The 18169-nt window shown below is 36.4% G+C and overlaps 1 protein-coding gene across 1 annotated transcript in view; it reads right to left on the bottom strand.

Moving 5' to 3' along the window:
* Positions 1-18169, bottom strand: part of LOC145980696 (coiled-coil domain-containing protein 77-like) — an 81464-nt gene that overhangs the window by 32036 nt on the left and 31259 nt on the right. The window contains exons 2-4 of the mRNA XM_083113761.1: positions 17400-17563; positions 15192-15354; positions 2966-3113 (exon numbers count right to left, since the gene is read on the bottom strand). Coding sequence (XP_082969887.1) covers positions 2966-3113; positions 15192-15354; positions 17400-17554 — 466 coding nt within the window. The 5' untranslated portion in view covers positions 17555-17563. The remainder of the gene's footprint in view (positions 1-2965; positions 3114-15191; positions 15355-17399; positions 17564-18169) is intronic.

The following is an 18169-nucleotide window of genomic DNA, read 5'->3' as shown; positions in this document are numbered from 1 at the left end:
AAAAAATTTCACCTTAGTAGATCTCAATGTGTGCTCCTTTGGTGGCGCGACAAACATCAAGGCGGTATTCAACCTCCATCCAAGTGTTCTTCAACATTTGATGAGTGACGGAGCCACATGCATCGATAATTCTTTCACGTAGATCATTGAGGTCTTGCACAGGTGTTTGGTAAACCATAGTCTTCACATAACCCCAAAGGAAAAAGTCCAAAGGAGTCAAGTCTGGTGACCGTGGTGGCCATTTAATGGGTCCACCCCTCCCAATCCAATTACCAGCGCAATTGTTATTAAGGAAGTTAGTAACACAACGGGCATAATGTGGGGGGAGGCCCATCCTGCTGAAACATGTACCCATGAGGTATACGAGGTACAGCATACTCTTGCAACATTTGCAGGTAACTTGCACCTGTAACTGTAGCTTCCTCAAAGAAAAAGGGCCCAATTACGGAATCTCGTGTCAAACCACACCACACATTCAACTTTGAACTGTCGCGTTCATGTTCAATAACTGCATGGGGATTCTGCTCACCCCATATTCTACAGTTATGCCTATGCACTTTTCGGAAATGTGGAAGGTAGCCTCATCTGAAAATGTTACGCGTGTCAGGAATTCATTGTCATCATCAATGAGTGATAGCACTTCACTAGCATAATCAAACCTAGCGGGTTTATCACTGCACTTTAGTTTCTGAACAAGCTGTAACTTGTAGGCTCTAAGCCTTAACCTTTTATGTACGATATCATGCACAGTAGAACGTGGAATTTGAAGTTGAGAACTAGCACGTCTCACAGATTTACGCGGGCTTCTCTGGAAAGCTTCCTGAATTGCAACCACTTTATCCTCACTCACACCTTCCGACCACTACCTTTCTTCCTCAACAAAGACCCTGTTTCCAGCAATTGTTTATGCCATTTAACAATGTAATGACATTCTGGTGCTTCCTGTCCATATTGTTGCCGGAATCTTCTTTGTACCGTTACAGGAGACTTCAATTCTGCAAACCAAAAGCAGCACTCAACTCTCTGACGAGCAGTAAATGGCGCCATTGTACAGACTACTCACGAACAAAGCCATGCATGCGCTTAATTATGTTACGATTTTTTCCCTTCTGGTGGTAAAAAAAAATTCCTTTCTTCCCTCTTCCAAATAAACGTTATTTGACATTTCTATCATTAACGATTGTTGAGTTATTTAAATTCTTTATTGGTATATTTTTTTCTCGGACACACTGTACATGTGAAATATATACTTTTAGATTGGCATTCGTTTTCTAAGGGGGAAGTGTGGCCATCCTTGTCCCCCTTCCAGATGTCCATTCCCCTGTATTATACTTTCACCTAGAAATTTAGTGTAGATGAATCTTACTGCCGTTATTAAACGATATTCTGTATTTTCAAGCTGATGAAAGTTCAAAGCAACTACGGGGAAAGGGGGTACAGTAGATGGACATCAATTCTGGGGGAGGGGGCAAACATTTAAGTAAAATAAAGCAAGGCTAAGAGTAGCAGGACAAAAGGACACTCAAGATGGTATTAGTTTTTACGTGTTTCTTGCATTATTTCTTCCAGATGGCCAAGAGAATCTGCAGTGGGGCACAGAGGGGGCCCACTAAATGTAAAATTTTATCGGGAGTTGGCCCTCGGTGCCAAACAATCTAAATGAAAAAAATGTAAAGAGAATGCCATGGTGCCCCATGATTTTCTTGTGCCCTATTAAATCAATAATCATAATTTTTTTTGGTTAATTCGCTTGCATGTTACTTCTTTTCTGTACTGCATTGTAAATTAAAGAAAAAGAGAGAGAGAGAGAGAGAGAGATTTTTTATCAATTTTGCTGTTGTTATGAGGAGGATGAATTGATTATGTAATGTATTTAAATAATATGTATAATATTATACACACACACACACACACACACACACACACACACACACACACACACACACACACACACACACACACACACACACACACACACACACACACACACACACACACACACACACACACACACACACACACACACACACACACACACACACACACACACACACACACACACACACACACACACACACACACACACACACACACACACACACACACACACACACACACACACACACACACACACACACACACACACACACACACACACACACACACACACACACACACACACACACACACACACACACACACACACACACACACACACACACACACACACACACACACACACACACACACACACACACACACACACACACACACACACACACACACACACACACACACACACACACACATATCCCCCCCTCAAAGCAATAAAACTAAAAGAGTGAGGTAAAATGGGGTTTTTCTTTCCAGACTGAACTTTTATCAAGGCTTTTGTCCCCCCCTAATCAGAGGGTCTGTGCATGCCTGCATCAATGATATACTTCGAAATAGATTTCTGTTTCTTTTTACAAAGTGTAAAGAATATGATAATGGATATGTACATACATACACACAACTTTGTCAGGTCCAGCACCTCCCCCCCCCTTCCCTCTCCACCTCTTCCCACTTCAGGTCAGCTGTGTCCCGGATTTTCACTTATGAAATATATCAACCGTAATCATACCAAAAGTTGAACCCCCCCCCCCCCTTACATGAACTATATATATGCCCATGGTTACTTGTTATGTTCATGTAAGAGTGAAGAAAGTTATCGAAGATAGAATGAATCATAGAGAAACATTCAAACTGACATGTAAAATAATTTTTTTACAAATGTATTGAATTTCGAACCAAAAACCATTGTTATAACAAATAACAATGCTCATAAAGGAATAGTGATACACTGCAATATGATGTATAATCATTAAATATATGTATTAGCAACACAGTACAGTTAACACTTCTACAAAAGAAGACAAGTTTAGGAAATCTGTATACAGAAGTAATGCAAAAATCGAATGCTTACTGTGGTTTCTAGATGCACGAGATATGAGTTTCTTACTGGCAAGGGTAGGATTTACAGGAACTTGCATATAACAATTTAACTCCGCTTCTGATATACCACTCAATGATAACAAAAAGTCTATTTTCTTTCTGTCTTCCAATCCTTTTATCTGAAAGAAAAAAAATGCATATTAGTGATTCTGAAAACTGAAACACATGAAGCAATTCTATAAAATGCATTAAAATCTAAAAAAATACATGTCACTCTTTATCTGTGAGGATACAACAAAGTCAATATATAAATGCTGGCCAAAATTAGCATGTGGAAGCTCATATCAAAATTGGCAAAAATCACGTTTAACAGTAAAGTGTTGATATATATTCTAAACTTAAAACACTGTCATCATATTTCCAGGATGGATGATAGGAGTCGTGGAAAATGAAACTTTCGTCCACAAAGAAGTTTCAAGCATGAACATTTTGTCACTTTTCTAGCAGTTTTCTAAGACACATAGTAGCTTCATGAAGCAAAATAAAGCCCTTTTGGGTGTCCAAATACAAGAAGATATGCATTGTGCTGAATGAAACAAAAGTATATATCTTAAAATTTTCCTATTATGTGCATAGTTTTTAGTAAATCCAAACATTCTCAACTGTAAAAACCTTGTGAACCAAAGTATCATTAACCCACAACAGGGCACTATATTTTCTTCCTCATTTAAGAACATATAACAGCATGGTTAAAACAGTAGTGTTTATTTAAATTCTTGTAAAAAAAAAAAACTTACACTCACAGGTCTATAAATATTTTGACTTTTATTGTACATTTTACCCTTCAAGTGCAAAATTCTAATTACTACATGATTTTAGTTACAAGGAAAACTGGATTAGAATGTACTATTCAAACAAAAAAACTTTCTTACAAATATTATTTTTTTCAATTTGTAAATTTATCAATTGTCCTTCTCATAGCTTATACAGAAATGTATTATTCATTATTCATAAAGCATATGCATTCCTCTTACATACACAATTACAAAAGTACTTTATATTGTCCTTATAAGAGATTCTTATGTACTAAGTAAAATCATTCACAAAAATAACAGTAGATAAATTGTCTATCACTATCTTCATTCCATGTGTTTTTATGGAATGGAATTGCACTGAATCATTTCATGTTTTTGTTTCAATTCTTGAACTGTGTGTTGTGAAAACAGAATGAATGAACATGGTGAAGGACAATTTTCCTACTAGAGTATTATATTTGTCAATGACTGTAGAAGAGGGTGAGAGAATCAATACTAAAATAGGTAATGCTTGTAAACTAAACTTTGAAGCTACGAGATTGTAATTCTGTCATTTTTAAGTTGTGCATACTATTAATTTCAGGAATATTTGTTCCAAAAATGTAGCTTACAAAAATTTAATGAACTTCTAAGTTATATGATGCAAAATAACATAAGTGTATAAGTGTGTGTTGATCATGGTGTAAGCTGGATAAGTTTTGGGAAACCAGGACAAAACATCGTAGGGAAAAGAAAAAAAAATACTTAAAATAACTGTATTATATTATGTTGCATTGACAAAAAGTGGTTATGAGTACCTTTAAGAACAGATTTTTAAGTTTTAGCTGTTTGAATCTTTGTTTGTTGTAAAACCAAAGGAAACAAAATGTAGAAATACCAATACAAGCATACCTAACTTACTCTAAACATGCAAATATTACAAATGAATCTATGATCCATACATTGGCTATTTCATGTCATGACTGTACATTTCTCCAAAATATATCTGACCACCCCAAAATATTTTAAGTTCAGAAATTGTTAATCTGGCAACATAGCACATAAACACCAGCTGAGAGTAGCCAACTTTACATCAGGATCTATTAGCACATGAAACCCACTGTGGTGAAAGGTTCACGTTCTCCCTTATCCCTTTCCCACCATGGAATAGGAACCATGCAGGTGTGCATTTTCTTTATATCTTCAGCAACAAGAGTTTGTTTCCAAGTTCATGATGGACTGCAATGCTTGTGTGGGTTGTGTGCTGTGTTATGCCATCACACTATTGCCAGGGGGTTATGGAGGGAAAGGAAAAGTGTCAATTGGCTGCTGTCACTATGCATTCCAAAGGTAAGTTACTGTTCTTGAAGATTTTTTTTTCTTTTATTTTTCCGCACCACCCTACTACACACAATTCACCTATAATGTGTCGATGATCACGGAAGCATGTTCCAATCACATGTTTGTTGCAAATTGTGAGAAATATTAATCTGTCAATTCCCAGTGTCACCTACAGGTGCAACGATTTCAAAATATTATTAAAAATACAAGTTATCACAGAAAAAATTTATCTTATAATATTTTGTTTCTTAAGGTTTTACCATAACGGTGCCAGGCCATAAGACAGTGCTTCACTCTTGCATTGAGCTGTGTAATTAATTGTTCAAGATGGCAGATTGTAGACACAAAAGATCACCTACTGCACAAAACATAAATTTTTATCATCATATTTGCATAGTTAGTTTCAAGAACGTTAATAGTATGTGATATACTTGTTTCCTCAAAAATAAAAATAGTATTGTGTATTTTTATTTCATTCATAAACTTTTAGTGCTACATGTACTATCAACTACGTACAATAAATTAGTAGCGCAGAGTATGCAGCGGAATAGACATTTTGAGATCCAACAGTTCTTACACTTGTAAAACAATTTAGATTTGCCAAAAAGTGAGAAATTATGTAAAGTTGGATACTATTTTCATTTACTGAATTACAGTCTTATGAAAAACTTCCCAACATATTTAATACATCAGTTGTGTATTGGAACACACGCAGATCACACTCAAGGTGTCGAATAGATTATAAATAATATGCATGCATAATCCAACATTATTTGACATCAAATTGCTATTCAACAAACTATAATGAATGCCATTTATACAAGACAAAACACAATCTGTCTTTACCCACATATAAACAATTTCAAAGGTCTTATAAATCAGACAGTCTATTTACATAATCAGCGTCACACACGCGACATTCCCTCATGTTGATGAAATTTTGCTATCGCAAAATTTTGGATGCATCTTTTGATTCCTTTTACCATAATCATTCAAATCTAATCAGTCAGGTGGTTTTCTTTGTCTCTGACATCTCCTTAACACTCTTGACTCTGCTGCTTCACATCTATCCAAATCCATGTTCCCTCTTGCAGCTTATTCCACCACTTCATGATTAACTCCTCCCTTGTGTTCCTTAAACATATCATTCTCATCTAAATATCTTCCTTCATAATCCTTAACCTTAGCATCTGGCCAACCTTCCATAAAGTACCTTTTGACCTGTTTCAACATCACATTTTGTTCTTGCAAAGTTTGGAAGACATCTTTCAGGCGATCCATGAGCTTCATAGCATTTACAAACTGAATCTCGTCGATATCAACTGTTTCCCCTTGCAACGGCAACCTTGACAATAGATCCGCTACTTCAACATTTTTCTTGTACACAATTTCATATTCATAATTAGCCAAGAACAAACACCAACGTTGAATCCTGGATGAAGCAATAATGGGTATAGCCTTTCCATATTGTAGTAGCTGTTGGACGGGTAGTGAATCAGTCCATATTTGAAATTGTTTTCCACAAATATATTTTCTTAAAACTGTTCACGGCAAATATAATTGAAAGAGCTTCCTTTCCATGATGAGGATAAGCCATTTCATGTTGCGAAAGAGTAGTAGATGCAAATTCTATTGTTTTCAATTCACCATTAATTCTATGGCACAACTGAGCTCCTAGTCCATAGCTCGAAGCATTACATATGATTACTGTATCCTTGCTCAGATCAAAGTGGCCACGGTGGCTCAGTCGGTAACGCATCTGACTACCATGCTCAAGGTCCCGGGTTCGATCCCCGGCCGGTTCAAATCCGGGAACTTTTCTAACGGTGAAAGCGGCCCCGGCGCCCACCCAGCGTCGAATAACATGGGTACCTGGGGGGAAACCCTGGGGGGTAAAGGCGGTCAGGGGCGTGATGCTGATCACATCACCCCCACTCACGACCGGACCAAGAAAGTGTGGGGCGTTACCCCCACACCCCCTATACACCTTCATGGCGTGGTGCTATGCACAGGGGAACACTTTACCTTTTTTTTTTTTTTACCTTTTTGCTCAGATCAAACGGGGTTAAGGTTTCGGATGATTGCAGTGCTTCTTTAACCTTTTTGTACTGACTTTCACAGTCATCACTCCAATTAGAATGCACATTCTTCTTTAATAAATTGTACAAGGCTGGAATCAGTATAGCCATATTTGGAATGCATCTTTGAAAAAAAATAATGCCTCCTAAAAATGACTTCAATTCCTTCACGTCACACAGACGTGGACAATTAAGCAATGCTTCAATCTTGCACTGACAAGGTTTAATTCCTTCCGCAGAAAGTTCATATCCTAAATATTGAATGGATGATTTAAAGAACTTGCACTTTTCCAAATTAACCTTCACGTTATATTGAGCTAACCTGTCCATGACCTCAATACATCTGCTAACCGTTTCTTTCAATCCAGATCCACAAATTAGAATATCGTCTTGATATGGAATTACATAATGCAGACCACGCAATATTTGTTCAATTATTCTCTGAAATATTAGAGACGAAATTTTAACTCCAAATGGCAATCTTGTATGTTGCAATTATCCCCATGCATGTTCATTACAAGCAACCTTTTCCCTTTTTCACTCAAAATTTTTTGCCAGAAAGCTCTTTGGAAATCCAAACTAACAAATATGGCATTTCCTCTAACTTTCTGGAAAATGTCCTCTTACAGTGGTAGGGGATAAGAAGCATTTTCTACCGTATTTGTTCAATGTACTTTTCAGATTGCAACAAATGCGTAAATCTCATTTTTTCTTTTTAATGATAACCATCGGACTGGCCCATTCACTAGTGTCGACTCTTTCATAAATGCCATTTTCTATCAATTTTTCCAATTCTGATTTTACTTTATCTTTAATTCCATAAGGCACATTGTAAAATCTCTTAAAAATTGGAGTTGCGTCCGGTTTTAATGGAATATCAGCTCTAAAATCCTTTATAGGCAAGCTTAAATCGCCATCAAATGCAGAATGAAATTCTTTCTTTAGAATATCAACAATTTCTTGAATATCATTAGTTTTTATACAATTGCCACATTTATTTAATATACGGAAGACATTACGGACATCAGAGTTCATTGCATTATTTGCTGTGACATTGTGTGCAATAATGTCAGATTGCGGAGAACAAGTTTCCCTTGCACAAACCTCAGTCAACTCACAATGTAACTTGAGGATCATAATTTGAATCCAACTTTTTCCTAAAAGTGGATATTCTAAATTGCAGTTAATTATGTACAAATCTAGACGATAGAACTGATTTCTCCACGCAACATTCACATTAACTTTTCCCAGTAAAGGTATCACATTATTACCAGCACCTTTCAATGTACAGTTAGGTTCAGACATTTGTACATTTTGCAGAAACGTTTGTCAATCTCAAACTTTGTTTCAAGACCATGTACATTAGTTTCTACTAAATATGTGCACTGGTTAATGTTGGAATCTAGTTCCCTTGTACACACTTTTATATCATTTTCCGAATCATTGATCACATGTTGTGATGATTGAAGGTTGGATGTCCGATCTGCTGTTTCTTCTTTACGAACTTTACTATTAATGTTGACTTGTGCATCATTAGAATGTGTAAAAATAGTGGCAATAAATAAATCTTGACTAGCAACTGTGTCTGTTGGATTAGCTTCAGAGTTAGGTGCAGATTCTAACTCAGTTGTATGAGCAACAAATCTGTTATTGTGTTCATAATTTGTGGACTTTCTACATTTAATGTTAATCCTTTTAAAACATTTGAAATAATTATGGCCTCGCTTCCCACAGAATGAACAGTAACTTCCTTCAAAATGCCCTTGAACTTTGGACTTAGATTCATATGATTTTGAATTATTACCTTGACCATGAAAATTACTTTGCTGATTGCTAAATTTGGAACCATTCTCACTTTTTCGTGACATGAAACCTTCTGTTATTGCCTTTGCACTTAATATTCATTGTGCCTTGTAGGTTCACTTCACGGTAATAATCCTTCATGTCACTCTAGAGCTTTTCCATTTGTCTAGCTAACTCAAAAGCTTTCTGGAATTCCATGATGTTTTCTGCTATTGTATTTTCTTCCTAATAATGTCAGACCTTAAACCACTCACAAACGTGTCAAACAATGCTATAGGTAAACACTCACCATATCCACACGCTTCACCTATCTTTCGGAGCCTTGTTGTAAAATCCTCAACCTTCTCCAAATCCAATTGAGTACATTTTCTCAACTTTAGGCATTGGAACTATAAAATTACTACTTGGATTGTAATAAGAAATGAGCCTACCAGAGATTTCCTTGAACGATTTCTTCTCTGGTAGTATTGGAGAGAATAACTTGCATAAAACTTCAGGTTTGGGACCAATTACAGATATGAACCAAGGAACTTTGCTTTCCTCAGATATGTTGAACACTCGGCAGTAATTATCATATCTTTCCAAATAAGAGTTTATGGATCCATCCTCTGTATCATATTTGTCAAATCCTGGCATGTACATGATGCCTACAGCAACGATTAAATCAAATTAATCATAGACAAATCTCACCTAATTCTGTACTACACCGCTAAATATTTGTCTCGTCGCCATTTAATATATCTGTTGTGTATTGGAACACACGCAGATCGCACTCAAGGTGTCGAATAGATTATAAATAATATTCACCCATAATCCAACATTATTTAATTGACATCAAATTGCCATTCAACAAACTATAATGAATGCCATTTATAAAAGAAAAAACACAATCTGTTTTTACCCACAAATAAACAATTTCAAAGGTCTTATAAATCAGCGAGTCTATTTACATAATCAGTGTTGCACACACAACAGTTAGATACTATTTTCATTTACTGAATTACAGTCTTATGGAAAACTTTCCAACTTATTTCTCAATTCATTTGGCAATTGACTTGACAATGCCATACTATGGGCGACACTCTTCAAAGTAACACATACACGGAAAACCTGTAAGGTTTGGTTACAGTACAGGAGGTAGTTACCTGATATCCTTTGAAAACCTTACCAAGGTGCAAATTTATCACCAATGGGCCTCCAAAATGTGATACGTTTGAGAGCAGCTGTACTGTCAGAAATGGAATCTTGCTTGCCAAATGATCTAGGTCCATACAACCTAAAATTTGACAAATTATTTCACTGGCATTCCATTTCTAACAACACTACTGGATGTGGCACAGGTGGAACAAGAACTATCCGAGCAAATAGTTTACAGAATTGCCTCATGGCTAGAGGCACATATTTTTGGCAAATAAAAAAGCAAAATTTCGGTACAAAAACAGTAGATTTCGGGTTCAAAAGCGGTAAATAAAATAAAATTTCGGTGTTATAGCAGTGAATAATCACATCAAAAGTGCTATATAAAATAACATTTTGGTTTTAAAATTGAGAATATAATCCTAAATTTGATTTAAAAACTGCACTTATTACACAAAATAAACGTATCCCTTCTAATAGCACATTTATGTAGTTACCAGAATATTAAGTTTATTCCTGTATAAAGGGGTCCATTTTTGCTTCACAAATATTCGCAGCAGAATTAGTCAATTTTCCGTGAATTGCACAGTTCACAGGATACTTCAGAAAGTGTCATGTCAGTATATAAATGGTATATTTTGTGTTTAAAAGTATATTTTGCATTTTACAGTTCATTTCGCATTATTTCGTGGCAAAACAGGGTAGGAAAATGCACCTCACACCTTTCATAAACATGAAAAATGAACATTACAGCATGTTATTTCATATTTTGTGTCTTTGTCAAAAACAAAATTTGCATGCAAGTGCAGAATCAATGAAAAAGTAAAAAAGGTGGGTCTGTGTCATTCTGAACCACCAGAAACATGATTGTTGTTAGATGGTATGACAACAATTGCGTCAAACTGTCATGGAATTATTCCTGTTACAAAGGTGAACAGGGTAGGATCAGCTGATGGAAAGAGATCCAAAATCCAAGTGGACTGAAATACAACAAATGTGCGAATCGTTTCAATGAAAATGTGCCATCCCTAAGAGTTGGTCTTCAAGGTAAGAAGTGGTGGTTCCCTCTTTTTGCATTTGGCCTGGATTCAGCATTACAAAATGCATGGTTATTTTTTAAAAAAATTAACAATGATACATATAGCTATTGTGACTACATATTGGGACAATTATATATACAAGTTTCACACCTGAAAAATGTAACATGAAAGATTTGATTCCTTGTTGCATAATATTACCGTATTTACGCGTGTATAATAAACACCCTCGTTTTTGATGGGGAAAAGCAACAAAAAATATATCTCGTATATAATGCGCAGTACAATTCAGGTCCCAAAATTGCTTTCTTAGTGTCGGACTAACATTTACATATTTCATTTAAAATTAATCAGTAGATCATAAAAACGAGCTATTCTTTGCTTTCGTAGCTGCTGCATTCACCACGCGACCTTGAACTTCCAAATGTTAGGCTTTTCATAGGAGAGGAGGGAGGAAAGTTATCAACCGCCCATTCAAGGTCGCAGTGCGTGATGCTTACAATAGATGGATGACATCAATGCAGCATGAACTCACACTAAGTGGGAGGGTGAAATGTGCGTCGCTGCCGATTGTTTTGAATGGGTTCGTGAGGCATGGAACTCCATCTCCCTGGAAATGGTGATCAAAAGTTTTAAGGTAACGGGAATATCAAACAAGATGGATGGAAGTGAGGACATTTCAGACAGCTTGTATTAGTAACTGGGGGTGAATGACGAAAGTAAGTGTAAACGTTATTTATTTATTTACGTGAGTCAAGCTGCAATAGTGCAGTAAACATACAGTAGTTATTTCTATTTGGTAAGTGTTGACGTAATTATTTTACCTTCATATTTGTTACAGTCAACTCTCGATACAACGACCTTTCACAGTTCCCGGGAAAAGGGTAGTTATTTCGAAGGGGTTGTTATTGGAATTTGCACCAATAACGATTATCGGGAGATAATCGGGCAGCATGAATGTTGGATTTAATACGGGTCTACTAGAGCATTGTCTGTTACTAGATGAACTGGCAACGTAAGATCTTCAGATAAGATCTCTCGGAAGATCTTACCTTTCTAGGCACAAAAAAAAGTGGGGCTGTAAATTTCGTTCTGGTTTGGCTGTGTAAAATACATCGTAAAAAAGTCACGATTTCCTTCCTTCGACCAACTTCTAATTCACCCCCTCCCCCCATTCCAGGGAGCAGTCCATACTCTTCCTCGACTTGCATTGTAAGCCAGCCTGAAAAAGGAAACACGCAACTTGCGATCTGTTTGTACCCAATGCATATTCTAAGACACATTGAACAGTGTCGCACTTGATAATCATTTTGGTTTGGAATTAGTTTTCACTAAAGTGAAACTGTATATTTAGTCCCGATTAGCCCAAAAGCATAAAATGAACTCAAAACAAGCTTTATGAAACCTGCACATTTTCAGATATTAAAATGGGAGATCTTTATTTACTCTCACGTTAATCAACGATAATCGTTGTCAGCTTATACATTGAGCACTTTTTTTAAATCGTTCTCAGCTTACACATTGAGCACCCCCCTCCCCAAGAATGGTTGTGAAGATAAGCAGCGATTATATTGTGTGCATTTCCTTGTTCTGAGTGTTCAGGAAGTTTATGCTTGTGTCAGATGCAAAATAAAATTGACAGTTTTGTTTATCAGAAGATGCAGAACATAAGTTGTTTTAACTCTTGTTTTTCTTTCTGAAGATCGATTTTTCGTTATCGTCAAATCAAAACAGCTTTGCGAAATTCAAAACAATGACTTTTGCCTTCAAGCTGGATGAGTCATTGCTGTTATCAGCAAGTGACAACTTCACAGATGCTAGACAAAACACTGGCGCCAGTTACAGCATAAAAACAAAGCGACCGACTGGAAGTTCGAGCAACATGTGGTCGAAGGGAAAATCCTCCATATTTAAAAGATAACGCAACTGTCCAAGGCGGAACTTTTATCAGCTGTGTGAAGAAGAAAGAAATGACCCTTTCTTTATGTTTTACCTTGCAACAGACAATAATACGGGCAATATTTCAATAGCATTAAAAATGGAAAAAAAATAGGACCTGAATTTTCTTTTTTACTTGTCATATGGTTTTTGTTCGTTTTCAAGAATGCATCCAGAACTGGTTGCCCATTTCAGAAGTCAAAGGAAAGGAAGAGCGGTCCACTTCCACCCTCGCCTGTAATCAGCCTGTGTGAACACATGAGCAAGAAAACAATCGGCATTGCCCCCCCCCCCTCTAAACGTTTGTGAGAAGAAAAGAGGGAGAAGTCACTCAGCCAACGGAACACTTTTGGCAAATACTAGGACATCGGCACAGTTATGAAAATGTATGAAGTGGTAAACGGGAGTTATGACGCACGTAAGATAGAAGTGAACTTTTGCGGAAACCTGGATGAAAATGCATTAAGAGGGTTGACGATCTTTAGTTGGCCTATGTGGCTTTGATTCTCTCTTACAGTTTCACTTTTTTATGAAGTGTTACAGGGAACAAAGAACACGTTTTGAATGAAAGCAGTTACCGGAAGTTGTCCACTACAAGGTCAATTTAAAATAACATCCAAGCATATTCGATCTCTTCTCGCGTATCCAAGAGCAAACAAAATCACAATGGCAAAACAAGCCTGGCATGTTGGGTAGCGGCCGTCGAACATTGGTGTGCTTGGGGGAGGGGAGGGCAGAGGTCAAGTGCTATTGGATATCACTGAAGCATGGTCTGGTGTTTATTTTTAGATCAGATCCACTTGCGAGCGGTAGAGTGTTTGTGAAGGGAATGAGTGCAAAAAACCTATTTTTCGCCCAATCTCTGTTCATGACAGTTTCTAAGGCGAAAACAATTTTTGTGGAAGTTATTTCTCCCGCGAAAAATACCGCATGATACGCCTCCCGTGTGACGGGAGGCACGTGCTTGAATGCCACCAGAATGGTGCTGCTTTTCTCGATGTTGCAAAACTTTCCAATACTAAGTGAAAACTCATGGAAAACTGCCATTTCGCTTTTAAAAGTTATTTTTTAAAATTATTATTGCTAAAGACAGACAATCTGTAGATATATACATGTTACACACAGTGACATAGTGAAAAAAAAATGCGTGATTTCATTTTGGCTGTCCGAATTATTCCATGCATAATACACAGCACAGTTTTGGGGGGCAAAAATTTTCGAAACAAGTGTGCATTATACATGCGTAAATACGGTACTTAGTTTATTCATTTTTGTCTATGTGAAAAGAGGTATGTAATTGAAAAAAAAAAAATATATATATATATTGGAATGCAACTATGGTGACCATTATCAATGGGTACATGGGGTCAACCCTAGGGGATAAAGGCAGCCAAAGCATGGTGCTGATCACATCCCCTCCAAAATGGCTGTGATCAAGAATGTGTCAGGCCCTACCCCCCCCCCCCCACTCAATAAATGTGCCTTTATGGCACGGTGCTATATGCATGGGCAAATTTACCATTTATTTTACATTGGTGGCCAGAAGTTTTAAATATCAATACTGAGAAATTTGAAGATTTTGGCAATAATGTCCAGTGTCACCTGTAGGTGATATATAAATATTAAAGGAAATATTATTTTAAAAAATTCATGTCAGTCATATATTACCATTATATAGATGAAAAAATAAAGTTCAAACAAAAAAAAAAAACATTGTTCATAAAGAAATGGGAATTGTTAGGTTAATCTTTGCAAGATGCACAGTATTTGGCAAGGTATTGTTAAATATATTTCGGCTAACTTATTCCTGGTTTACACTACATGAGTGCACCAGACACTAAATTCAGGTCTCTGATGGCAGCTGGATAGTGATACTGGAGTTGGTGTTCTTCTAATACCCTGCAGCAGACTTGACAGTGTTTTCCTCCAGGTGGCACTATGCAGTATAGTGTTTAAACCTCACAAAAATTCCTCTGCTTTACATTTGAATGTATAGAATCTCTAATACTTTAACATTACACTTCATATGATTGTAGAAAACTTCTTACGTCACGTGCCAGCAACATATTTGTTAAAACACTTTTTCTGAAACACATAGAAACATCCACACTCATTGTGTTTCTACTTACTTGTAATCGATCCACTTCAGCAGTCAGTCTCAAAACCTGTTCTCTCTCCTTATGTATGTACACTTGCAGATCGCTGACTGTCTGTTGGAGGGAATGAACTTCACTGTTTCTGAAAGCTAGTTCTTGGTAAACTGAATAATTATGGTCACACGTGCTTCTACACCTGAGGGTAAAAAGTAAACACACACATGTTAAGGTGAGGAGATACAGTTACACCATGTGTGCATTTATTTCAATATCGTCGGAATGGGCAATGTCACTAAAAAAAACCCTGGGTGTATCCAAGAGTCTGAATTTCTCCCCTTTTTGCAAGTGAAAGTGTTTTTTCATGTTAATTATTAAGCTAGGCACGATGTTTGAAAAGTATGATGAATAAAAATTTTCAGAATCCCATGTATTCCTATTGGGGAAAAAAACCTCCACAAATTCAAGTTGCAGCTAATGAAATGGAAGTTTTGACTTTTCTGCTGGTGAAAATCAACACCAATCTCTCATCTTTCCATTGAAACCTTTCTCTATGCCATCAGAAGTTTGATATTCCCAAGAGAACGAATGAAATAATATTCCCGTATGCCCAATGTTAAATATTTCTCTCTCTCTCTCTCTCTCTCTCTCTCATATATATAAATAAAATAAACCCAGGATTAGGTAAAAAAAAAAAAAAAAAAAAAGGGTATTGGGATATAGAATGTAAAATTACATGACGTTAAAAGTGCCATATATACTAGGAGATAATTCTAAAAGAACGATGTACCCATACTACCATACAGAATGAATGACCACTGTAGCGTACAAGTGCTACATCCCTTCCAATGTGAACTCCACAGATTCCGAAGCACCGTTCATTTAGAATTATCTCCTAGCCTATATGGCACTTTTAACGTCATATAATTTTACATTCTATATCCAAATACCCTTTTTTTTTTTACCTAATCCTGGATTTATTTTATTTATATATATGAAAAACTATTTTATTTACTGATAAGAAAACCTGAAGAAGCAAAGCATAGCTTCACGAAACATAGTTTGCAAATATTATTATGACTATTATACTCACTCACATAAGTTTTTTTATACTTTTTATACTGTGAATCAAGATAAAATCACCACATATGAAAAATATTATTTTTGAGCAACAAAAATGTATTATTTTTAGGCCTAAATAGATAGTACATTTTTTTAATCACAAAATGTCTTAGGAACAGAACATAGGTATTGCTCAAATACATATTTACATTATGTTCCATATTTACTTGGTTTATCATTGTTTACTATTTCAAATTAAAAAACAATTTATGTTAAATTGTTTTTCCCTTCATTGGAATTTCCCAGCTTTGAGACATCTCTTGCTTCAGGAATGAATATTTATTGGTGCTAGAGTGGGAGATAAAATCGTGTTATTGTGTTCACTGTGGGTTTTTTAAAAATCTGAACCCATTATTCGTATCATTTTGGATACTCTTTGATTTAGGGCCAGAAATAGACAAGTTTTTGTCATATTAGGCACACACAGGAGATGTGATACGTAGATTTTTCAGTGAATAATGCAGGCTCGACCAGGACTCAAATCCGAGTCTCTGGCATACTGTGCTATTACATTACCATTGAGCTAACAAGCCAATTTTTCGCTCCCGCTGTTTCACCTGTGTGGAAGGTAAATATGATACCAGGCCGGCCCGGTAGCTCAGTGGTAGAGGAATTAAATGGTATGGCTTTGAGTCCTGGTTGAGTCAGTATTTTTCGCTGAAAATCAACAAGTTTTTGTGTATTGCAGAGAGGAATGGGATACGATGCAGTTTGCTACAATGGAAACTATGATGTAGGGCGATAGTCCATAATGCTGGTAGCTCGATTGAACACAACCAGAGGTGGCAGCATGGGATTTCTTAAGGTCAGTACACCTTGAAAGTTATTCAGATATCCTGAACAAAGTTCAGTTTCCTCACTCTCAACTGGAAATCCACGTATCTGTATCTATTTTTACCAAATGGCACTTATCCCCCCCCCAAAAAAGTGTGGCTTAGGTGCAGGTAAATAAAGTATTCTTAATTTCACCACACTCAACTCTTCAAATAAACTTCACACACAAAGTATTGATTACGTACGTTAATTTATTTATTATGTGAAGAATGCACATAAAAAATTGATTGAATGAACCTCAGGCATACACACATAAAATACCCACTTACAAAATTAGCAATTACTTACTGTTTCATTTTTTCCTGAAGTTCTTCATAAATTTTCTCATTATCAGCTATTTTTTTACAACAGTATTCCAAAATTTCCTTAGATGAACCCAACTCCCTCAGATGATCAATAGAATAGGATGCTGTAGATTCTTTCATTTTGGATATTCTTTCCATTGTGTTGTCCTGCATAAAAAGAAGCAATTTCTCATTGACCAAAACCAATGTTAGAAAATACTAGAAATGATAAAAATCAACCTAAACATCAGAAATATTTGAAGCTGCTACCAGTCAATAAAGAGAGTACCTGATGTGCACCTGAAATTTTCCATAACATGATGGTTCCCAATTTTTCTTGATGCCGTAACGAAATTTCAAACACAAGGGACACATCATTTCAAACTGCACATGGACACACCAAGAAAGACTGCCAAATTCAAAGCACATGCAAGGTGCACATGGTGTCCCACTACTCATGTGTGAAAGGTTGGTTTGTTTTTTAGGGGGCATATTCAAGTGAGATGTCACTCAGATGCCACAAATCATGCTACTTGTCACTTCTGTGTGAAATTTTACTTAGGATTTTCTATGGTGCCAATGTTGAGGAAAAATAGCAATTGAATTTACTGAAAGAATATAATATATTTGATTTGGTGTTTTTTAAGTCCACTTTTATGCACAGTAAGGCTAATCGGGACTGGACCTACAGTTTAAAGTGGGATCCGAACCACTTGTGCCTCCACCGGGTATCGAACCCGGGACCCCTTGATTACAAGGCAATGACGCTACCAC

The sequence above is a fragment of the Lepisma saccharinum genome, chromosome 2 (assembly GCF_977018435.1).
Source record: "Lepisma saccharinum chromosome 2, izLepSacc3.1, whole genome shotgun sequence".
Taxonomy (NCBI): domain Eukaryota; kingdom Metazoa; phylum Arthropoda; class Insecta; order Zygentoma; family Lepismatidae; genus Lepisma; species Lepisma saccharinum.
This window is presented reverse-complemented; position numbering and strand designations above follow the sequence as displayed.